This window comes from Anopheles nili, chromosome 2 (assembly GCF_943737925.1).
Source record: "Anopheles nili chromosome 2, idAnoNiliSN_F5_01, whole genome shotgun sequence".
Lineage (NCBI taxonomy): Eukaryota > Metazoa > Arthropoda > Insecta > Diptera > Culicidae > Anopheles > Anopheles nili.
Genome location: NC_071291.1, coordinates 70,094,288 through 70,115,465, shown reverse-complemented (window position 1 = coordinate 70,115,465; position 21,178 = coordinate 70,094,288). Strand labels below are relative to the sequence as shown.

General features: G+C 43.8%; 7 protein-coding genes across 7 annotated transcripts; 3 read left to right on the top strand and 4 right to left on the bottom strand.

Annotated features, from left to right (window-relative positions):
- Nucleotides 1–141: 141 nt before the first annotated feature.
- LOC128729631 (myoneurin-like) lies at nt 142–1,909 on the bottom strand. The gene is made up of 3 exons (XM_053823075.1): nt 1,872–1,909; nt 1,694–1,802; nt 142–1,634 (listed from the first exon to the last, which is right to left on the bottom strand). The coding sequence occupies exons 1-3, from the start codon at nt 1,907–1,909 to the stop codon at nt 165–167; spliced, it is 1,617 nt and encodes a 538-aa protein (XP_053679050.1). The 3' UTR covers nt 142–164.
- Nucleotides 1,910–3,660: 1,751 nt separating this feature from the next.
- LOC128731643 (procathepsin L-like) lies at nt 3,661–8,359 on the top strand. Its single transcript, XM_053824774.1, has 5 exons — nt 3,661–3,953; nt 4,060–4,189; nt 6,851–7,062; nt 7,158–7,285; nt 7,382–8,359. The coding sequence occupies exons 2-5, from the start codon at nt 4,097–4,099 to the stop codon at nt 7,978–7,980; spliced, it is 1,032 nt and encodes a 343-aa protein (XP_053680749.1). The 5' UTR covers nt 3,661–3,953; nt 4,060–4,096; the 3' UTR covers nt 7,981–8,359.
- Nucleotides 8,360–8,609: 250 nt separating this feature from the next.
- LOC128732091 (uncharacterized) lies at nt 8,610–9,187 on the bottom strand. The gene is made up of 2 exons (XM_053825254.1): nt 9,043–9,187; nt 8,610–8,882 (listed from the first exon to the last, which is right to left on the bottom strand). The coding sequence occupies exons 1-2, from the start codon at nt 9,145–9,147 to the stop codon at nt 8,670–8,672; spliced, it is 318 nt and encodes a 105-aa protein (XP_053681229.1). The 5' UTR covers nt 9,148–9,187; the 3' UTR covers nt 8,610–8,669.
- Nucleotides 9,188–9,576: 389 nt separating this feature from the next.
- Nucleotides 9,577–13,974, bottom strand: LOC128730449 (inositol-3-phosphate synthase). Its single transcript, XM_053823495.1, has 3 exons — nt 13,743–13,974; nt 11,005–11,703; nt 9,577–10,932 (listed from the first exon to the last, which is right to left on the bottom strand). The coding sequence occupies exons 1-3, from the start codon at nt 13,857–13,859 to the stop codon at nt 10,081–10,083; spliced, it is 1,668 nt and encodes a 555-aa protein (XP_053679470.1). The 5' UTR covers nt 13,860–13,974; the 3' UTR covers nt 9,577–10,080.
- Nucleotides 13,975–15,741: 1,767 nt separating this feature from the next.
- On the bottom strand, nt 15,742–17,583 carry LOC128729615 (H/ACA ribonucleoprotein complex non-core subunit NAF1). The gene is made up of 2 exons (XM_053823073.1): nt 16,742–17,583; nt 15,742–16,674 (listed from the first exon to the last, which is right to left on the bottom strand). The coding sequence occupies exons 1-2, from the start codon at nt 17,581–17,583 to the stop codon at nt 15,765–15,767; spliced, it is 1,752 nt and encodes a 583-aa protein (XP_053679048.1). The 3' UTR covers nt 15,742–15,764.
- Nucleotides 17,584–17,793: 210 nt separating this feature from the next.
- LOC128730886 (death-associated protein 1) lies at nt 17,794–19,299 on the top strand. Its single transcript, XM_053823973.1, has 4 exons — nt 17,794–17,928; nt 18,019–18,269; nt 18,351–18,439; nt 18,519–19,299. Exons 2-4 carry the CDS (start codon nt 18,224–18,226, stop codon nt 18,678–18,680), a joined length of 297 nt encoding a protein of 98 aa, XP_053679948.1. The 5' UTR covers nt 17,794–17,928; nt 18,019–18,223; the 3' UTR covers nt 18,681–19,299.
- Nucleotides 19,300–19,714: 415 nt separating this feature from the next.
- LOC128730538 (probable enoyl-CoA hydratase, mitochondrial) lies at nt 19,715–21,146 on the top strand. Its single transcript, XM_053823589.1, has 2 exons — nt 19,715–20,026; nt 20,165–21,146. The coding sequence occupies exons 1-2, from the start codon at nt 19,915–19,917 to the stop codon at nt 20,950–20,952; spliced, it is 900 nt and encodes a 299-aa protein (XP_053679564.1). The 5' UTR covers nt 19,715–19,914; the 3' UTR covers nt 20,953–21,146.
- The last annotated feature ends 32 nt before the right edge of the window (nt 21,147–21,178 follow it).

Sequence of the window (21,178 nt, the reverse complement as noted above, 5' to 3'; positions counted from 1 at the left end):
TTTTTCTTCCATTTGTTATAGGAAACGTGAATTAAAAAAAGAACCATTATTTCCTGATTTCACGACTAAATCTACAATCTTAGTTCAAACAATAATTCTCCTTGGTATTCAATTTATTTCCTAAAAGCAAAACTGCGTATAACAACAAAAAAAGTCCATTCTCTCTAAACCAACATCGCATGGGAAACGGATATTGCTGGGTGACTTTGGGATTGCCCTTCTTGAACATCAACATGTGGAGGGATTGGAGAAGTAAGCGCGTACTCATCCTTGATCGAGTTAGGCTTTCCATACGAAAATGATTCTTGCTCTATTTTCGTCGTTGAGGCAGTAACATTTCTGACTTCCATTTCTGGGGTCAATAAGGATTGCTTTCGCCGGCAGTGCTTCTTACTATGCACCTGCAGGTTACTCGGTTGAGCGAAACCCTTTCCGCAGTTCTTGCATACGTACGGCTTTTGCCCGGTATGTGTGTTTATGTGAATTTTCAGTTGGAATGCCAACGCAAACAAGGAACGGCAGTAGGGACATTGGTATTTTTTCTCCAAAGCGTGACTGCTTGAGGCGTTTTGCTTTCTGCGCTCAACGGGTCCACCATCACTCGCTGCCCCTATTTGATTGCTATGGAGCTTCATATGTACGCTAAGATTACTCGGATGGGCAAACGATTTGCTACAAACCGTGCATAGGTACGGTTTCTCTCCCGTGTGCGTGTTGGTATGGAGCTTGAGATTAATGGCTGCTTTGAAACGAGCGCTGCAAAACTGGCAGCGGAAGCGATATTCTTCCCGGTCCTCATTGGGACATTGGCCTTCACGAGGCGGACGGCCACGACCCCGTTTAAGTTGGGCCGGTTGACCAACGGTCAAAGTGCTGGTCGTTGTTAGTGTGCCCGACGTCGGCAACACGTGTTCGGCATTAACAAATGGCGCGTTACTTGCAGACGACGAGAGATCATTCCTCACCGGTTGCTGTGTCGGATGCTGCATTTGTGGATCGATATGCTCTAGCTTAATTTTAAACCAATCGTGATCTCCTTGATTGTCGCTTGTGCCATTTGGTGGTTCGTGCGCCAATCTGGAAAATTCTCTCCCAGGAGCACTTTGCTCACCGGTCCACCCGTTCATTGGTGGTGGCTGGATGTCGGTAGGTGCTGCATGCATCGGGACTTCATACTGTTGTTTCGGAGGACGACCCCGTTTTCGACGAAACGTAGTTATTTCGCTTGTTACAAAATTAGCGCACGTAGGGCGGGAATATTTCACATCTCCTGGTGGATGCTGACTCATTTCCACTTCGTTCGTGTTCGGTACAAAGTGTGCGCTTGATTGTATCATCGACGGTCTATGGTCGATGGACGATGGTGAACCGCACATGTGCACCGCATATGCCGAATAATGTGGTGCCATCGAAGCAGAGACTTGCACAACTGTGTCGTTTGGGTTGACTGCAATCGAATCATTTCCACCTAGGTGTTGTACATCAGCAGTAGACAAGGATTTAGTGGATTCAGCTGCAATACGCTGAATAACCTCATTATTTCTAATACACTGCCATCGAAATTGATAAAATTCTTCCAACCGTTCCTTGCAAACTGCACAAATCGCCAACGGTACTCCATCCATCGGTGTAATCTGTAAATGTTCATGTTGATGAAAACCTGTGAAATTAGGCCGGTACTTTCGCAACGTACCTGCAAAGAGGTACATTCATAAATTTTTTGCAGAAGTATTTTGTCAGATTGATCATATTCCAACAATTCCGCAACTCCATTCGTCGACAAGCACAAGCGACACGTGTTGCTGTGAAAACGGAAAAGGATACAAAATTAATTAAGCAAGTTGTCAATTAAGTCAGCTCAAAACGCTTACTTTAGAGTCAACGATTCTTTTACAATTGTTGTTTCCATTTTAGGGCACTGAGGCTGCCATCCCTGAGAATGTGCATTAGAAGAAGGCTCCACCAAACAGCCAATACTGTGAACTCGTTACAGCACATACGAGTGTAGCATATTTGCCATTTAGTCTCTAAACTAGCTACTTTGCGCGTGCAAGGACATGAAACCGCTTCACGAGAAGTTATTCGCTTTCGTTGTTTTATATTAGTGTACTTTCATTTAATTATCGATACATTAGTTACCCTTCGTATGATACTGTTATAGCACTCAAAGCAAATAGTGTCGCTTTTGAAAATATATTATATATTGCCGTAGAAAACGAATTTTACAAGATAGGCTCCATCTACGAAAGTAAACGTAAACAAAAAGTAAATGTCAAAAGTTCGGATAGGGAGAGAAAAATTTGAAAAACACTTACTGAAGAGATGCATTATAATGTGGGTGATGTTTTGGTTTTTTGTTGTTGTTTCAAGGTATTTTCATGCCTTGTTAAAATATATAGTATATACATACGCCTGGTCGTCCGATTTATTCTCATACTAGCTATTGGTTCTATCCCTCATTTTGGGATAAGTTGAAATTCCCCCGCTGAATGGAAAGTAGAGCAGCTGTGATTGTAGATGACGAAATTGAGCACCGCAAGAACGAATGCTGCATGAGTTCATCAGCATTGGCAGTCCTGATAAGATGTCCTTTCTTTGAATGACGCCACACTTATTGACGATTTATACGTTTCGCCCATGTTGCTCGAACATGTCTTTAGCAAAGTGGCAAGGCGTGAACTTTTACCCATTGCCGCCCATTGGTGCCGCCGCCCTGGATACTAAGCTGATTGCGTGTGCGCCTTGAGTGACAGCGTAGTAAACAGTCTGGCCGACCGGAATCTGGAGCAGCTTCAGCTGGTTCGCCCGCTCAAGCTCGAACCTCAAACGATCGGAAGGGCAAAGGTGCTTTTGCGCGGTGGTAGTTTGTAATTGGTGCAGAATGCAGAAATGTTGTTTGTAATGTAACCGTCACGCCATGTGGCAGCATAATTTGGTAACGGTTGTGATCTACGTACACTTATCGGTTCTTCATATTCGCACGTTTTCACTCCATTTTGACCCACAACGCCAACCAATGTTACCCCCCCAGGATGGGAATGTTTTTCGAGGCTACAGTATCACAACAAACAGCGATTAATTTATTTATTTTAGCGCGTTGGGTTTGCAGCTGATCAAATGCATACAGATGAAAAAAATTTCAAATGACTACAACGTTAAGGAGAATGAATCACATTTATGGACAGTTTTATGAACACTATCTTATAATAATTCCCTATTTATAAATAGCTAAGGACGCCTTTGTTTTTCCTTATCTGATTTGTTCATTTCGCTTTCTAATTGATGTAGTTGCTGATCGTTAAACTATGTTTTTTTTTTCATTACTAAAGAAAGTCATGTTTCTATATTATAGCTCGAAGAAAGACATGCTATCATAGTATTTTATTGCTGTTTAAGATTCATAACAAATGAAGAAAAGTTCATGGTTACATATTACCAACGATAATTTGAATAACAGCGGTACATTTGCGAGGAGATTTAAATTTTCCTCCTTTTTCAAAAATTTCATTGAAATGTGAATAATAGTTGGTCAAGTAGAGTAATCAACTCTCAGTCGTAAACGTGTTCAAAAAAGTTCCGCTCTCTTTCGCTCTCTCTATTGTACTCGCGATAGTTAACGCGACGCTTAGCTCAGCTGGCTTGGACGAATCGTAAACAAAAGAAACTGCTCTTCCCAATCCGCTCTTAAATACGGGCATTGCAGCTTCAAATCCAATTCAATTCCGTGTGGTCAGTCGTCTAGCCAAGCCATTGTTAATTAAACCTTTCTTCCGTCCGCCTGGCGGAGTGTAGTGCTGCTGCTTTTACTAGAATAGTAGACCAAAAAGGAAAAATCTGCGCCCTTTCTTTGTGCAGTGAAACCGCGTGATTCATTGGTTCTGAATTGTCTGCTTTATTTGCGTCGTCATTTCGTTGTACTGCCATTTTGTCAAAGAGTTAACGCCAAGTGTAGGGTACGTTTCGCGTTGTTACAGATAACCAATAGCAACGATAACGAATTGGTGATATTTTTGTCGTAAGACTAATTTCTTGGTTTCCTTCTGTGGCTTTTTTCCGCAGATCTTCAACTGGAAAGGCGTAGAAAGCGAACTCAACCATGAAATTCCTAATACTCATCGTCGGCTTCGTCGCAGCCGCCAACGCGATCTCCATCTTCGATCTAGTTAAAGAAGAATGGAGTGCTTTCAAGGTAAGTGTTGCGCATGTTTAGAAACAGAATTTCTTCAAACTTCTCGATATTTTTACGCGGTTTTAAAAAACATTGTTCCGCAAACACATGCGTGTAACATTTCCACGGTACCGTTGATTTGTTGTGTCTGGCTGACCATATAGACGCCATGGTAGAGGGGCGTCGTAATTATCAGCCCGGGTACGATGTGCGACACAAGCCGGAAGTAATTATAACCTTTTCCTGCTACAATGGCCGCTACCGATCGCTTTTTTGCTGGCTGGACTTAAACTACATTTTTGATTGTCGTGGGAGATTTTTTGCGTCGCGAAAATAACTCCCCGCCACAAAGCTTCCCTCATGAACGTAAATATATTTTTCTGGGTCATCAGGAAAATAAGAGTAAGAAGACGAATGTTTAAAAGCCAATATCGCGCTTACAAAATACCCCGTTGATAGCCCTGAACTCATTGGCGCCATTAGAAATCGCATGCAGAGGTGAATTTAACATGAGAACAACTTCTACACGGTTTTTGGTGGATTAGACTAAATTGTTTGTTATCGCGTACACAAAGAGCGTGGTAATAGCAAACGCGCAAATCACAGATTCGTACGATTTTGCGTTCATGTAGCGGATTTAGTAGGGTTGAAAGCGTCAAACCACTCGCAATCGTTGCGATTCAATGCCATGGCTTTGGTTGCGAGAGAGAGAATATGCGTTTCCTCCCTACCGTCGACAATCTCACAGTCAGCCCTTCTCAGCTGATGTTATTTACAACTTTATGCGAACACCTGACAAACACACACACAGTCTGCACAGCAAACCCCTGTTGTTTTTCATTACCGACCCAGTCCTTCACATTTTTCGATTTCAAAAACGAGAATGCACAGCAAAAGGAAACCCAACAACGGGGACCAACCATTTCCTATCGTGATCAGGTATGCTGCTGGTTGGGTGAACCACTCATGTGGAGCAAAGAAATTAAACATATTTTTTCCTGGCTGTAGGAATAATTTGAAATCATGTATGTTTTTGTTCCCTTATGTTCCTAGAATAAGAAATTAGTTGGCTTCCTACAAACACATGAGAGTTAGCAGAACCAGCATGACTAATGAAGGCTAACTTTCCCATTCTTCTAGCAGAAATCAGGCTTTTATTTTCCCATGTATATCAATAATCTATACCGCATCCGCTGCTCTGAAACGAACCGGAAATTAATGTCGATCAAGCAATCTGCGGGTCACAAATGCCGGACAGTACCCGCAAAGAATTGTCTGACGATGATTTCCCTACCAATTTCTTCTTCATATGCAACAGTGATGAATGGAAAATTGCTATTTATTAAATTGCCACTCTGGTCGTCGACATTGTGGGATTTTTTTTCATTCCGCTCTCAGCCTTGAGCATAATCGCAATCGCTCAAGCTGGTTGACATTGGATAGCTTCATATTCTTTGAACCTGTCCGTCCAGCAAGGTCTTACCCAACCGAGTTGTCAAACCGATGCCACTTGTTGATGCTATTGATTTAGGCTGATGCCTTGCAACCAGTTTTCGCATCGCATTGGAGGGCGCGAGCGTGTGTTATTTCTTTGTTGTGCGGCGAGAACTCGCTGGCCCCTCACAAGATAATGAAACATCAGGGATTTTTTGTGTTACACCCTTTCGATCGCTTATGAATGACGCAACCATAAATCTGGAGGGCGTAATACACAGTACAGTGGCTTACATTCGCTCATGCTTATCACTAAACTCGTGGATGGGTTGCATGAAAAATCATCAAAAAGGCGGTTGCTGGGAAATTGCTACAAAATATGAAAATAGATTAAAAAAGGACTGCTTCTTGTATCACTGGGAGAGTTACAGATGCAAGCTTTTGATTACATGGCTAGCGTGCCACAAAGAGCGATCAATCAGCGTTTTTTTTTGCATTAGGAAAGCATCTGAAGAAGAGTGCTTGAAAAACTCGTATCAGTCCATCGCAATCGGAACTTGATCACGAGAGTGAGAAAGGTATTATGGAAGTGCGAATCTAATGTACACAAAAACATGTCTAGTCTGTTTGTACGCGTAATTTTATAAACAGCGAAACGTTCACGTCGCAATTTGGCCCCAGAACGGCCATAAACACCACGTCCTGTCTATCTACCGGTTTCATGTTTTCAAATACTGATCTATTCTTGTTTTTAAAAGTATTTGATGACCTAGTCGGTCAAATGAGTCACATTATTGGATCCTTTGACATTTTGCGATGGCGATATTTAATACTTCGTGAGGCCTACTGGTGGCCAAAACATAATCGCTGGCAGGACACGTTAGAAAGGGAAAACAAGCAACCGGTCTCAACTGGATTACGATGAAACGCACGTGCAATTTCCACTAGGAAAAGACTATTTCAACACGTGCCGCGAATGGGTTCTGCAAAAGATCTAACTTTGCAAGAAAGTATAAACTTTGTAATTGTTACTTGTATAATAAATACCGCATTTTAGATTACATATGCATTGTATTTCGTACAGCATAAACAAACAATATTTTATGGTGTACAAAGCGAATGTGTCACTCTTCCGGTTCGAGCTGACTCAACGCGTTCCATTGCAATTTGAAATAATTGTGTAAATAGCATAAACGGGAGACCCTCAAGATTGATTGTTTGTTTTCTGTTTCCTGGCATTTTCTATAGCTGCAACATCGCAAGAAATACGACAGCGAGACGGAGGAACGTATCCGCATGAAGATCTACGTACAAAATAAGCACAAAATTGCCAAGCACAACCAGCGATTCGATCTCGGCCAGGAAAGATATCGCCTACGTGTCAACAAGTACGCCGATTTGCTGCATGAGGAGTTTGTCCACACCCTGAACGGTTTCAATCGTTCTGCTTCTGGAAAGGGGTAAGTTGAAGAGAGTCAAAAAGTTATCACATGGAACATAAATAAGAAATCAAGGGGCCAAATGAAAATATGTTGATTCTCTTTCTTCCTTATAGAGCTCTGCTTCGTGGGGAAATTCAGCGCATCGAAGAACCTGTGTCGTGGATCGAACCTGCTAATGTCGAGGTACCGACAACCATGGACTGGCGCAAGAAGGGAGCGGTCACTCCAGTCAAGGATCAAGGTATGATTTTACTGAATGACTGCAAACTCGCACTGCAATATAATATTTAACGTATATTTTATTTTTATTTGTTCCGCTCTCAAACAACGTTATTAGGACACTGCGGATCCTGCTGGTCCTTCTCGGCGACCGGTGCTCTTGAGGGTCAACACTTCCGTAAGACGGGCAAGCTGGTGTCGCTGTCGGAGCAAAACTTAGTTGACTGTTCGCAGAAGTACGGCAACAATGGCTGCAACGGCGGTATGATGGACTTCGCGTTCCAGTACATTAAGGACAATAAGGGAATCGACACGGAGAAGGGCTACCCGTACGAAGCCATCGACGATGAGTGCCATTACAACCCGAAGACCGTCGGTGCTACCGACAAGGGCTTCGTCGACATTCCGCAGGGTGATGAGAAGGCACTGATGAAGGCAATTGCCACCGTCGGTCCGGTGTCGGTGGCCATCGATGCGTCTCACGAGTCGTTCCAGTTCTATTCCGAAGGTGTGTACTACGAACCACAGTGCGACTCGGAGCAGCTCGATCACGGTGTGTTGGCAGTTGGTTACGGTACGAATGAGGAGGGCGAAGACTACTGGCTGGTGAAAAACTCGTGGGGCACCACCTGGGGTGACCAGGGGTACGTTAAGATGGCACGTAACCGTGACAACCATTGTGGTATCGCGACCACCGCCAGCTATCCGCTTGTGTAAGCAGGAGTGGATATGATAAGGCTATATGTTGTTTTACGTTGTGTGATATAGGTACATGTAAATTGTAGCAGATTCATTACATTCTGTTATATTTGATGCTTCAAAACACACACTCATAATAGCCATTCGTCAGCACTGCTTCTTGCCATCGAAAAACATTCTTAAAGAAGCAGATTTTTACATTCAGTAAACATGTTAGCTAGTTGTGCAGTGAACAAACAATCATCATCTTTGAGTCGCGAGCTCTAAATGAAATGGGAGAAAAGACGAATGCATCTCGCGCACGCGTGTTGTGTTGAAGAACGCATCAGTCGTCATTTTTAAAGGTAGTTAGTTTAAGGTTTATGAGGAAAAAAACTAAAATAAAGAAAAACATTAAAGAGTACAACAAATGCTACTTTCAATCATGAACACGTGGACATATCACGATGCAGCTCTACCGTACTACCCACTTAGTACTACCCGCTTAGCGGAGCGTTCGTCCGGCCTACATGGACCTTACGTGCTTTTTTTTAAAAACATGAAACCACATGTTAGAATGAGTACATTTATCATGGATTTAGCAGCGTTAAGACCCTCCCGCGTTTCGGTGACCATTTTAAATAATTTTCCTATTTGTACTTCCTGGTATTCACAATTTATTTCGTATTCTCTACCGCCCAGCTTCACAATCCAATATTTTTTCCAGCTTAAATGAACTTGAAGCGACGGTCAGCGTATGCCACTTGACCAGTACGGTATTGATGCTCGCGCTGGTCTCGTTCATATTTCATCATTTTAGCATAGACTATGATCGGTATGACGACGGTAAACAATCCAATCTTGAATGAGCGGCCGGTCGGCTTAAAGTGCTCAAAATGGGACACACGCATAGCCTGGAAACGCGCTAGACCAGTGTCGAACTGAAAAAGAAAGAAACATGGAATTACAAGTGACCATCCAGAGCCAGCACGTTCGGAACACCGGATGTTTCGTTGACGAATAAGGATCATAGTGGACAGAAGCTATGACATAACCAGGGCAATTGGAGTCGGAACAATCGTATCGGTGAAATACACTTACGACACCGCCGCATTCACCGCGCAGATGATTGTGCGGGTTGGTCATCGTGCGCCAGTACTCGTTGCGGAGGGCCGCACGCCGAGCGGCCTTTTCCTGCTGATCCATTTTGTGTTTGGGTGGTGTAGGACACGGATTTCACGCAGTTTTCCACTCTCAAACGACACAAGTCTTATGATACCTACTGTTATGTTTTGATAGCAGATGGTAGAGTTTATGGTGCTACATTGAACACTTTCTACTCGTACAATGCGTAGATCGGCTGTCTATGCATTTTTTTTTGTCGATTTGAGTTTTTATGGGAAAAAAGACAACCTTTCCCATAAGAAATAAGATTTTGAATAGTATAAAATTATCCTTTACTCTATGCCTGGTTTGAAATTTATGCCTAGTTTGAAAATCATCTGCATCTCTAATGGAAAACCTTTGTTCGGTATCATTTTTGTTTCCGGTTTTCTTATCTTCGTTAGACCTATTTTTTATTCAATTTTTAAATAATATAATTTGGTCTTAGAAAAGAACAGGCAGATTCACTTTGTCGCAAATAGTTTATTTTCTTTTTTCAATAAACGCTTACATAGTACACGCTTTCAAATTCTTACATCTAAAAATGGGTAATAATCGGGGGAAAATCCTACTAAAGTTGCACCATATTGTTTTACTGTAAATTTTAGCTACCTTCCACTAAGTTCAGTGTCGCGCCGGGTAGCACGTGTACTTCGCCTGAAAAGGCATTCCTGTTCAGAAATACGGTCTGGCTACGCTGTTTTTACTCCACTGCATCCTCAGGACCAGTGTTCCATGCATGTGCGGATTGGGTGGGTGTATTGGGTTCAACGAATTACTAGAACATATAGAATCAGCGAGGCATAGCTCTCCTCGATGGTCCCTTAATCTAATCTGTCTCCTACAACGCCCTATACAGTTCCATGCATAGTTCGCTGGGGGTGTTCCATCATAATCGGGTGGTAAATAGACACGTGTTCAAGGTTTTTACGATTCCACCCCGTTGGAGGTCTCACATCAGTGGCTGGTGGTTTTCTACACAGGATGTGCATTGCCGTTATGCACCCCGTTGCATTTCTCGCTGGTGCCATTCGTCATCGGAACCGTTCCATTAACACGAGCCTTCTTGGCGCTGGGATGCACCTGACCCTGGCTTTCCCCGATGGGCAGATCGAAACGATGCTCCAGCGTCATGTGGCTTAGTGGAGGCAACCCAACGCAAGCGCGCAAAATGTTCTCGATCGCCGTCCGCTGACGGAACAACGAGTTAACGACAGGAGTGCCATGTGGTACGAGCGGTGCCTTGCACAGATAGCTCAGCACCGACAATACCGACCGGAAGGGAACGAACTCACTTCCTGCCAGTTCCTTCCGACGGACCTGAATACGCGAGCACAACTCGCCTAGTATCGCCAGGTCGAGGATGAGCGGTGAGGCGAGCAGCGAATCCTCGCACGTGTTGTGGATCACCAGCGTGTTGTGGCCACCGAGCATGATCTGGCTCGTGTACTCGTCCATTGCGCGCTTGCTGTCACCGACGTACGGCACGTACTTGATGACAACACAGTGGTCCGGATGCTCGCCGGCGTCGTACAGGATGTGGTTCGAGGCGACCATATCGTCCACGACGTTGCTCTTGGAGATCTCCTTCGAGCGGAACTGCTGCGGGGCCGAGAGATTCTTGCCGTCGTTGTTGCCGAGATGGTTATAGCTCACAATGGAAACCGGCTTGATGCCGGCGGATACGAGGAAGTCCACCAGCACCGACTTGAGCTTTGTTTGGCCCGATTTAAAGTCGTCTCCGGCGATAAACGCCCCGTGGTGTTCCGCCATCTCGATTACGCCCGGCACAAACGTGTTTTGCGGTGACCCATTGATGTAGATACACTGGTGAGGAAAATTGGAAAAAATATAAACAAAATTAGCTCTCCATTAAAAAGTGATCCTTGGGATGCTTACATTTTCCGCAATAGCCGCCATAGCGAAGATCGTCGAGGGAGAGATCTCAGAATGGTTTTGCTTCAGCGAACGCTCCAAATCGGCCATTGTGGTGTTAACGCCCTCCTTCACCTCTGCGAACCGCTCCGTGTTGGCCGTCCACAGTACCACCACCTTTTCCACGCCGGATTGCTGCTTAAACTCGCGAATGTCCTGCACGATACGCTGGTACTGCTCGTAGCGCGTTCCACCAATCGTGTTATCCGCCCGGTCCGCTTGGTTTGCCGCAATAAAATCCGGATCATAGATTGAAGGACGTGGCCGCATCTGAGACAACCGCTTGTACACCTGATCCTGCAGACCAACCTCGAGTACCTGCGCCCGTTGCATCGCATCACCGATGTTCAAGGAGCTGATATCCCATCCATCCACTACAATGTCATCCGGGTTGACCATCGGCACTAGCTGGTGCATGGGAATGTACACATCCTGTCCGGATGCATCGGAACCGAGCAGCACCGTGGACGATTGCGTGATCGATCCATACCAGTTCGCCTTCTGGACACCCTGGCGCGTGCGCCACTCGAGGGAACGTCTGTTCGCTTCCAAGGCGGCGGTCAACGTGGAACCATTGTTACCACCCCAGCCGACCAACATCAGACCGAGCCGAGGAACACGTCGCCCCGTGCGGATGTTCAACTCTGTCGTTTCAGGTTTCACCTGCAATTAAAAGGCGGACAAATTTAAATAATCTTGATCGACCTTGGACTTGGTCCAGCACAACCAAACCCGGTGCGCTTGCGTAAAGGATAATATATTCCAAACACGATCTTCCATCCCCATCCCCGTCGATCCAACGGACAGACGAATTTTGCATAATGTTCTTTGTGTCTCACCCACCACAGCGAATTCCTTTCCACCCTAACGCCCGCATCCTTGTAAAACAAACGGGTTTTTGCTCCAGAACGTGGATGGGTGCCGAATGATTTGCAGTTTTGCTACATGTTGTGCAACAGTGTTTGTAGAAATAAGATGCCATTATCTGCGATTCGATTTCCGGCCAGTTGAACAAAGGGAGTGACAAAATTAACATTTCGTAACTGTTGCTAACACTTTGGTCCTGGGAGCGGATTACGCGCACCTTGTCTACTATCTGGGTTTTGAGAAGATATCCCTCAGGCGACACTGTAAGCAAGTTATCAACCGACCGATCTTCTCAATCAATCAGACCGCATTCCGGCCAGACGGACAGATGATAATTAGGCCCTTCTGTCGAGAGGAAGCAACAGGCGCATGTCCCTCCGGCGGTGTCGTTATCGGTTAGTGGAAAGGTAAATTTGAATTCTCTTTTCACACCGTCATCCCCGGCGCTTATCAGGAAGGGGAGCTCGTGATAGTGGAAATTTACCTAGGCTGGAAAATTATGACACCGAAACAGCGTTACCATCGCTGCCAAGCCAGCCGTATTATCGACTCGTTTAATGTTTGCTATTGTCGCTAGTGTTTGCTGGCAATAGATGTGCCGCCCGAAAGTTGAACGTCTTTCCCGAGCGGGACTTTGGAATCCGGACCCTTTAAAAAGCCCTCCAAAGTGCAACGTGACGCAACTGGACCTTCTCAACACGTGAACATGCAGCATCAGCATGATTTCAGGTGCGCGGTTGTAAATCATAAAATCACACCTATCGGGCTTCCCCATCGAAGAGATTCCGTTTCTTATCTACAAACACACCAATCGCACCAGATCATACGACCGCTGGCTGGTGACGCGCCCCAACGCGTGATTCACGAAAAAAGCATTAGTCTATTATCAATATGCTGTTTCGTTTGAACCACGTTTCGTACGTTTAAATTATGTAACGCCCATCAGTACTAATAATCGATCGAAGCTCGATAACGATTGGGTAGAAAATTAAATTAAAGCTCACATGATAAGCAAACCGCGCTTGTGATAATTAATCGATAAGATTAATGGATATCGTATTTAGCGCAAGATAAAATTCGTAAACTAAAAATTGCTTCCGATTCTGATGCAACCGCGTTTGATAATTTTTTTCATAAATTATTTTACGATCTTCAAAGATATTTTAACCTTTTCGTGTAACCATGGCAACCACGTGAATAAGCGTTTTCCGGCAGCGTTTTCTTCTAATTGATTTTTACTTTGTTCTATCACCGAACCAATATCATCTCCCCGTCCGGCTTCATTTGTTCAACCACGGGCAGTCGCGTAAATATTGAATTTTTCAAAACCGCCATTCAATCAAATGATAATCATAGGCCTGGTGATTGGTTTAATACTCGCTAATATCGTTTACTTAGCCAGTTAGCGAGTTGACATCAAGTACTGCTTTTCTTTTTCATTTCTGCCGAATATACAAAACTTGTAACTCGAGAGCAAGCGTCACGTAGACGAGGACGTACACGTGAGAAATGGTTTCCGAACCCCAGAACATTCCAGGTTCCAGAGAAACTCGCATCGAATCGATGAACCACAGTCATGCACGCGGTTCTATATTAAGCCTCGGACAGTTTGCTTCCGTCAATGCTGTTTTAGTCCCCGCTTCCAGAGGCGTTAACTAAGGGTGCAAGTGCAAGCGGGAAATAATTCCCTCCGATCGATATTCCCTTGACCATGACCCTGGCGTCTCCGCGCTGACTCTGCGTTATGGATGCGCGAATTTCACGCTTTTCTCGCACACGGTGTGATAAACACGTTCATATACATGGGGATGTTTGCTGGCACATCAGTATCTTACCGTGTACCCGTCCGGGCCGCTGTCGACCACCGTCGTTGTTTGATACTGGTACTCCACCTCGATATGCTCGTCGGTGTAGTGCACGTTTGGCGAGAGAACTTTCAACTCGGACGACATTTTCAAAGGGAAACTATCCGTATTCGTTTGCCACGTGCAGCCTACAAAGAATCACCACCGACACTCGTACCCAGCAGCACAGGCTCACAGAGGGGGCAACACGGCCGAATATCCTGCACGAAACGTAGGAAAGGATGCGTTGAGACGGGTGGGTTGTGTGTTGACAATTTGCGGCGACAAATGGCAGTGGCAGAAGGAAGAAGGATGTAAAACAAACTGCACCCGGCGCACGATGGCTACCTGTACGTTCACCACGAAAAACACACTTAGGATAACACGCGGGCGAATGTATGCGTTTGGCACGCGAATGTCCTGCCTGTTCCTTGCCTGATGGTTGGTTTTTCTCGGTGCCCAGGTAGAACGTCGATATCGGCGGCGGCGTTGACGGTGACCTGATCCTGGCAGAGTTGAAAAGTACAAGTGTTCCCGGCCGCCTCGGGCACCGCTCGTATTATATACCTTCGCACAGTGGAAAATCGTCATAACGGACGTCATATATCAATTTTTCGTCCCTAAAACACATCTGTATGGATGCGTTTTCCAAATTAATTACAAGCTACAATGGAAAATGAAATACGTACGTAAGTGAAAAAACTATAGAGCACATAAATCTCAATATACTTGATTTTTTATCTTGCTCAAGTTATCTACAATTTAGGATTACATTGTACAATTATATCTATTTTTTAATACATCTGCCTGGCTAACAATTATGATAAAATGAAACCCTGAACTCAATTTAGAGAGAAGGCGATCTTAGTTTAGTTATTAGTTCAAAAATTATCAAATCACGTTTTGACTTTCGTAACGAAGATTTTCCACTGTGCTATAACTTCGTGTTTCACACGAACGAACGAATCCTGCCCCGCTGGGGTGGTCAACCGGTTATCTATTTTTCGGCTCAATATGATAAGAACCTAATTAATATTCGGAAATAAATATAAACCGTTACAACCTCACATTTTAAAATTTCAGGAAAACTTTAACTTATTTATCATGTCATAAAACGACATGAGATTAAAATGATTTAAAAAGGTTCCATGCACCCACTTATCGTCCAGTTTAACTTCAGCTTGTTGGCAATTTTTTATTGAAAATGCAGTCACTTGAAAATTTGTTAAAGTTGTTCATCTAAATTAGTTTATGCGTAGACTACGAACTACACTTTTCAATTCTTTACATAAAGTGCACGACTCAAATTTGATTAGCAACGTACAGTATATTTATTGAATGTAATTCGCACATTGTATAGCTAAAACGGTATTAACCTTACATCGAAGTGACCTTGATCTTGCCTTTTTTCTCACTATCCTGTGGGGGGTGCAACTCACTCTTTCCGGCCTGGGAAACTGTCCAGAAGATGCATCTCACCTGATGTCACCGACACTACAGCTCATGAATAAATTAAATGACAATTTATTTCACCAGCCGCATTATTGCCCATTCCTGTTTTGGGATAAACACGTGTGTGTCCATCGGATAATGGTGGTCCCGCGATAATGGCGATATGAATAAATTTGACAAAACAGGTTTTTTCTCCCATAGAGAAGTAGACTGGGATGAGGCAAACGGGAAGTTAGACGGAACGCCATGCTAAACGCGACTGTCCAACAGTTTATAGAGATGTGGGTTGATTGGGAAGCTATCTTTGACCTAACTTCAGTATTCATATTAACATATAGTTGCTGATTTTAAGCCAAATTTATTTACTTCTCGAATAGATTAATCTTTGTTCTATTCTAATAATGAATTCTCAAAAATACATTGCTTACGTAATTCTTGTAAAAATTGTGAAATTCTATATACATAATCCTGCACTGCTTACTATTTATAACAAGAAAACTGTTGATTTTTTAAATCTTTTCAAAATTTCTTAGCGTATTCATAAAAACATAGCGCTCCTGATCAGTTAGGTCCCGATGGTGGAGGTGGCCTCGATGAAGGCTGTGCAGCGAAAGGATTCAGCAAAAATTGGCTTCCTTGAGGTGGAGGTGTTTGCGAATACGGCATCTGCTGAAACTGTTGGTTTCGCTGCGGGAAGCGTTGTTGGTATTGCTGTGGGTTACCGTAACGCGGGTTTGTATAATTGTGATGCCAACTGTGACCAGATGGATAGCGAGGATTAAAGTTTCTGCCACCATTTGGTGGCGGTCGTTGGAACTGCGGTCGAGAGCTGTACGGAAACTGCTGTTGATGATAATTGTGTCTTTGGCGCGGGTTCACAGAAGACGATTGATCTTCGGCAAACTCCAACCTCTCATCGCCGCCCTGCATTGGTTGATTATTGCGAACTCCTTTCTTGCGATTCTTTTTAGCTGATCTTTCAGCCTCATCATCGGAATGTTCAGCCAAGTAAGCCGGAATTTCGTTATCATTCTTCCAGCTAGCATCCGATCCTTTTGTTCGCATCAATTCCGAGAGAATAATAAACGAGGTGTATTCCGTGCGAGGGGCACAGTACACTTCGGCACCCAATTCAATATTTCTGCTTAAAACTTCCTGGTTCGAATTGAATAGTATGCAATAGATCGGTTGATTTACTTGCCCAATGACATCGAAGATTTTTCCCAACGCGCGTTTACCACGCTCCAGAAACAACACCGTGTCCAGATTAAGCAATTCGGCACCAACGACAGACTGCACTAGCACGATCTGTGCTACTATCGAATCAATATGCCCGATTGGTTTGCATTCCGTCTCCGGGACGGTTATGGTAAGTTCCTCGATGTGAGGTAATTCATGAGGTAAAATCTCCCCTGCAGTACGAATTGGACCAGTGGGGATTCTGTCGTCCTCGTCTTCCGATGAGGCAGCGCTATGGGCGGAAACAGAAACATAAGCAATTTTATGCAAATACAAGAATTCATTGCTTTGATACTTACTTGGTATCCATCGTCTCAGCATCGCTAACCAGTACCGGATCTAATTGTACGCGATAACCTCCACCTATTGGGATATCATTTGAAATTTCTACATCACTATCATCGGAAGAGGATGACGACGCCACTTCCTTTGTAGCCGCCACACTGCCTGCGTCTGATTCGTCAGCTTCCGAATCGGAACTTCCCGAGTACTGGGACAGCATTGACAACGAACTATTAGCGATACTTTTAATCGCTTCTGACTCTATTTGCTGTTCCGTGGCGATTTGTTCCTGAACCGGTACCGTTACAGCAGCAATGGCCGCTGTCTGTTCCTCTACCTCCATCACCTGCTCAGAATCTACAGCAGCGATATCCATGGGTTTTTTAAATTCCTCTTTCAAACTGTTCGACGAATCTTCCATGGACACTTTCTGGGAAACTTGTTCCAGTGTCGTTGGCGTAGAATCGTTAAGTTTTGCTTCAACTTCAGTTGCTCCTGGATCAATCGTTTCAGCCTGTGTAGCCGTTTCTGCCATGGAAACACTCTCTATCGGAGATTCACCTAGTTCCTTACTGGAGATGCTATTTTTGCTTTGCACTTCTTCTGTTGCAATCGTATCAATGCTGCAATTGTGTTTAATTATATTGTGTTCTTGTACATCTACATTTTCTGTGCTTGGTTCAGAGAGTGCATTCTTAGGTTCATCCACCGTATCCTTAACCGAGTCGATGCTGGGGTCTATTTTACCACTTTCTTCACGTGCATCTATATTTTCGTTAATAACAACCACTCCTGCAGATGGATTTATATCTACAGGATCGCCATTTGCTGAATCCTCTGTTTTCTTGGTCTCCTCCATTTTACTTTTCAAACAATGGCAAAGAAATCCTTTCCAAACCGTTTGTCGCAAAGCACGTGCAAGATCCTTAACTTTGTTTACGTTTTGATTCAGCTTTTGACAGCATAATTCTGACAGCTTCCATTTTGTACTAAAATTGGAGTTGCATTGTTCTAAATTAGAATCTGCATAAATGACGTAGCAAAAAACTAAGCAAAATAAAGTGCGTTGCAGAAATGCATATGTATTAGCTGTGTATCCAGTTATACGCAGCATTCAGCATTTTTATATGTTGTAATGACATAATTCTTTAATAATTCATCATATTACTATCATATTAGCTTTGGTAGCATCTTATATCAACAGGTAAATAGAACAACGAACCAACAATGTGGTTTATTTATTTTGATTTCTATTCTACGCCTTTGTTTCTTGCCCTCGTGGAACTGTCAAAAGGTATACAAACGCCATTAGTACTTACTTCTTCCCTACAATCGTGAACGTTGTTTTGTTGGCGTATTTTTCGGGCATCGAGATAAGAGATAAGCTTTACATGTGGTATTGGCCATCGTAAGCAGGTGTTTTAGAAACATTTCAACGACATCAAGTCGATCACGCAGTACAACAGAAAGTACACGTTGCAAACCCTCTAAAACGAACGATGGCTGATGAAGACAAAGGATTGGTTGCAGGTCATCCTCCAGCGGGTAAATAATTTCCTTCTCACTATCTCTAGCTCAGAAATATATATTTTTCTCATTGCATTTCCGATTACTGCACGTGTTCAGTGAAGGCTGGTGGTATGCGCATTGTGCAACATAAAACCCCGAACCCTGAGCGACCAGCCAAGGATCCAGTTGAGGTCATCGGGCTTTCGGTATGACGATAATTACTGTAGACTTTACTGTGTTTGTCTTTTCACTAGATTGATTTCTACACGTTTCTGTTACCTTTAGAATCCTGCCCCCAACGTAAACACTGGTGAAGTGGTCCAGTCGGCAACAAGTACCAAGCATACCGACCATTCCGTTGAGGCTTCACAGGTGGCCCATGCCCAGAAACCACCGGCTGCCATACACAACAAACCAGTGAACCACATCCAACAGCCTCGGAAGTGAATAATGTCTCTAAATGCAATTTATTGGTGCGTGAAGAAAAGGAGAAAGAAGAGATAAAGTGCAAACATACGCCATGGAATTTTGGGATGCAGAAACAATGACCATATTACGGAATGGCCGAGCGTATAAAATCAATGCTGATTGCAATGTTCCCATGCTTTCAAAGTCGTTGCGATGCATGAAGAGATAGCCTTATATATAATCAATGTCGCGCAGGGCTTTTGCTTTCTTCTCAGTAATTTGATATATTTGTTCCATTCTTATGTTGCCTAGTGCGCAATTTTTTCTTCACTTATTTTACAAAGCTGTTCCATTCAATGGAGTGCTTTATTTTTTATATGGTTTTGGTCTTTAATTATAATAATATTTCATAATCAAGTTGTAACAACAATGTACGAAAAATACTGCAGTATATTTTGCTAAATTAACTGTGTACTGTAGCTGATAACATCGATAACTGTTGAGCGGATGGAAAATGAATTTTAGAAAAGATTTTTGTCATAATAAACACTTGTTGTAAACGGGAGGGTGTCATGAAGTTTGCGAGCACAGAAATGCAAGTATATGCCGCGATATGGTGCTGCACCGAATTCTAAGCAGTCAATAAAGCTATAAAACGTGAACAACTATTACTGCCTTTACATCATGCATTAGATCCAAAATGCTGTATTAATCTGAATGCCCCGCCCCTCATTTATGCAATCAAAACCACCAGATTCGTAAATTTATTAAATATTCTATCTTTGAAAAGAAAATAACATCCAAAATAATCTTTATGTTACAAACAAATTATTTAGAAGATTTTAGACTTGAAATCCAAAGCGCATATTTATAAAAGTATGTTAAATGATCGCTTTATACGTGAAATTTCCTTGAATATGTCGATTGATTTATATCAATGAATATCTATACGACTTTTGAAAAATAATATTCTACACAAGAGCAAAATAGATGTTAAAAACAGGTTAATGTTTACCCAACGTATAAACTCATCGCATGTTGTTGGATAGGGCTTGTTTTGTGGCTTAAACCATAGTGCATCGACTGTTCCCGTCTCCCCACCCTACCTAGCAAAGGTCTGTGTATTTGTGTAAGGAGCCAACGCTTAGGTTGCGGAGCTGCCGGTGATTCTGGTATATGTAAGCTGTAGCTGTTGCTGCGTGGTCGCAAACTGTTGAGCTATCTTCTCCATCGCCGGCAGTCTGGTAAAATATTGTTATTTTGCACATTAAAAATGGCAAACATTGGACGTCTTCTAGTTTCCCGCGTCGCTGGTCAGCTGGTGCGCAATGTGGCTGCCAGCCAGCAACAGCAACAAGCCAATCTGCTGCGGTTCTACAGCAGCGGTAAGTAAGGTTTTGCCAGAAACACCAGAAGCGACTTAGGCTGGTTTGTCAGGCCCAAACGTTGTTATGTAATTGAAGGTCAAATTAGTTTAACGCGTGTGACATGCTGGTTTCGATTATTCCGCTCTATTCCAACAGCTCCCAAGTCGTACGAATTTATCAAAGCCGAACTGACGGGTGAGAAGAAAAATGTCGCCCTGATCACGTTGAATCGCCCTAAAGCTCTTAACGCCCTGTGCAATGGCCTGGTGGAGGAAATCAGCGATGCCCTCGATCGCTACGAGGCAGATGATTCGGTAGGCGCGATCGTCATCACTGGTAGCGAGAAGGCGTTTGCTGCTGGCGCTGACATTAAGGAAATGCAACCCAACACGTACGCCAAGTGCATAAACACAAACTTCCTGGCAAATTGGACTCGCGTGGCTAAAGCTCAGAAGCCCGTTATTGCCGCAGTCAATGGATACGCCTTGGGCGGAGGTTGTGAGCTGGCCATGATGTGCGACATTATCTACGCCGGCGAGAAGGCGCGTTTTGGCCAGCCGGAAATTGCACTAGGTACGATTCCCGGTGCCGGTGGCAGCCAGCGCACGACCCTTGCGATGGGCAAATCGAAGGCGATGGAGATGTGCCTGACCGGAAACATGATTACGGCGGAGGAAGCCGAACGTTCCGGGCTTGTCAGCAAGGTCTTCCCGGCTGACAAGGTGGTGGATGAGGCGGTGAAGCTGGGCGAGAAAATCTCCACCTTCTCGCCGCTGATCGTGCGCCTTTGCAAAGAAGCAGTGAACGCGGCCTACGAAATGTCGTTGAATGAGGGTTTGCGGTTTGAACGACGCCATTTCCATGCCACCTTCTCGACTAAGGACCGTATGGAGGGTATGACGGCGTTCGTGGAGAAACGTCCTCCGAAATTTACCAACGAATAAGGATCGATACAAGCATTCCTCATCTTTTCGAGCTGTCACCGGTACTTTCAGCCATATTAACACCAGTTGCATTTACTACATATGAATGGATCGTTCTCAGAATGATCTGTTTTCAGACGTAGCTTACTTTATACAGGTTTCCTTAAAGTGAAGCAATTTTGAGATAACAATAAACCGAATAAAATTCGCATAGTAACATGGAGAATGTGTAACGATTTCTTATCTC

Coding starts and splice junctions, on each gene's coding strand:
- LOC128729631 (XM_053823075.1), bottom strand. CDS start 1,909: ATGGAAACAACAATTGTAAAAGAATCGTTGACTCTAAA. Junction 1,803..1,871: donor AAAGAATCGTTGACTCTAAA/GTAAGCGTTTTG, acceptor CCGTTTTCACAG/CAACACGTGTCGCTTGTGCT. Junction 1,635..1,693: donor ATGAATGTACCTCTTTGCAG/GTACGTTGCGAA, acceptor GAACATTTACAG/ATTACACCGATGGATGGAGT.
- LOC128731643 (XM_053824774.1), top strand. CDS start 4,097: ATGAAATTCCTAATACTCATCGTCGGCTTCGTCGCAGCCGCCAACGCG. Junction 4,190..6,850: donor AAGAATGGAGTGCTTTCAAG/GTAAGTGTTGCG, acceptor CATTTTCTATAG/CTGCAACATCGCAAGAAATA. Junction 7,063..7,157: donor CGTTCTGCTTCTGGAAAGGG/GTAAGTTGAAGA, acceptor TCTTCCTTATAG/AGCTCTGCTTCGTGGGGAAA.
- LOC128732091 (XM_053825254.1), bottom strand. CDS start 9,147: ATGGATCAGCAGGAAAAGGCCGCTCGGCGTGCGGCCCTCCGCAACGAG. Junction 8,883..9,042: donor GCGGTGAATGCGGCGGTGTC/GTAAGTGTATTT, acceptor TTTCTTTTTCAG/TTCGACACTGGTCTAGCGCG.
- LOC128730449 (XM_053823495.1), bottom strand. CDS start 13,859: ATGTCGTCCGAGTTGAAAGTTCTCTCGCCAAACGTGCACTACACCGAC. Junction 11,704..13,742: donor GCGGCCCGGACGGGTACACG/GTAAGATACTGA, acceptor TTTTAATTGCAG/GTGAAACCTGAAACGACAGA. Junction 10,933..11,004: donor TGGCGGCTATTGCGGAAAAT/GTAAGCATCCCA, acceptor TTTCCTCACCAG/TGTATCTACATCAATGGGTC.
- LOC128729615 (XM_053823073.1), bottom strand. CDS start 17,583: ATGGAGGAGACCAAGAAAACAGAGGATTCAGCAAATGGCGATCCTGTA. Junction 16,675..16,741: donor GCTGAGACGATGGATACCAA/GTAAGTATCAAA, acceptor TTCCGCCCATAG/CGCTGCCTCATCGGAAGACG.
- LOC128730886 (XM_053823973.1), top strand. CDS start 18,224: ATGGCTGATGAAGACAAAGGATTGGTTGCAGGTCATCCTCCAGCGG. Junction 18,270..18,350: donor TGCAGGTCATCCTCCAGCGG/GTAAATAATTTC, acceptor GCACGTGTTCAG/TGAAGGCTGGTGGTATGCGC. Junction 18,440..18,518: donor TTGAGGTCATCGGGCTTTCG/GTATGACGATAA, acceptor TGTTACCTTTAG/AATCCTGCCCCCAACGTAAA.
- LOC128730538 (XM_053823589.1), top strand. CDS start 19,915: ATGGCAAACATTGGACGTCTTCTAGTTTCCCGCGTCGCTGGTCAGCTG. Junction 20,027..20,164: donor GCTGCGGTTCTACAGCAGCG/GTAAGTAAGGTT, acceptor CTATTCCAACAG/CTCCCAAGTCGTACGAATTT.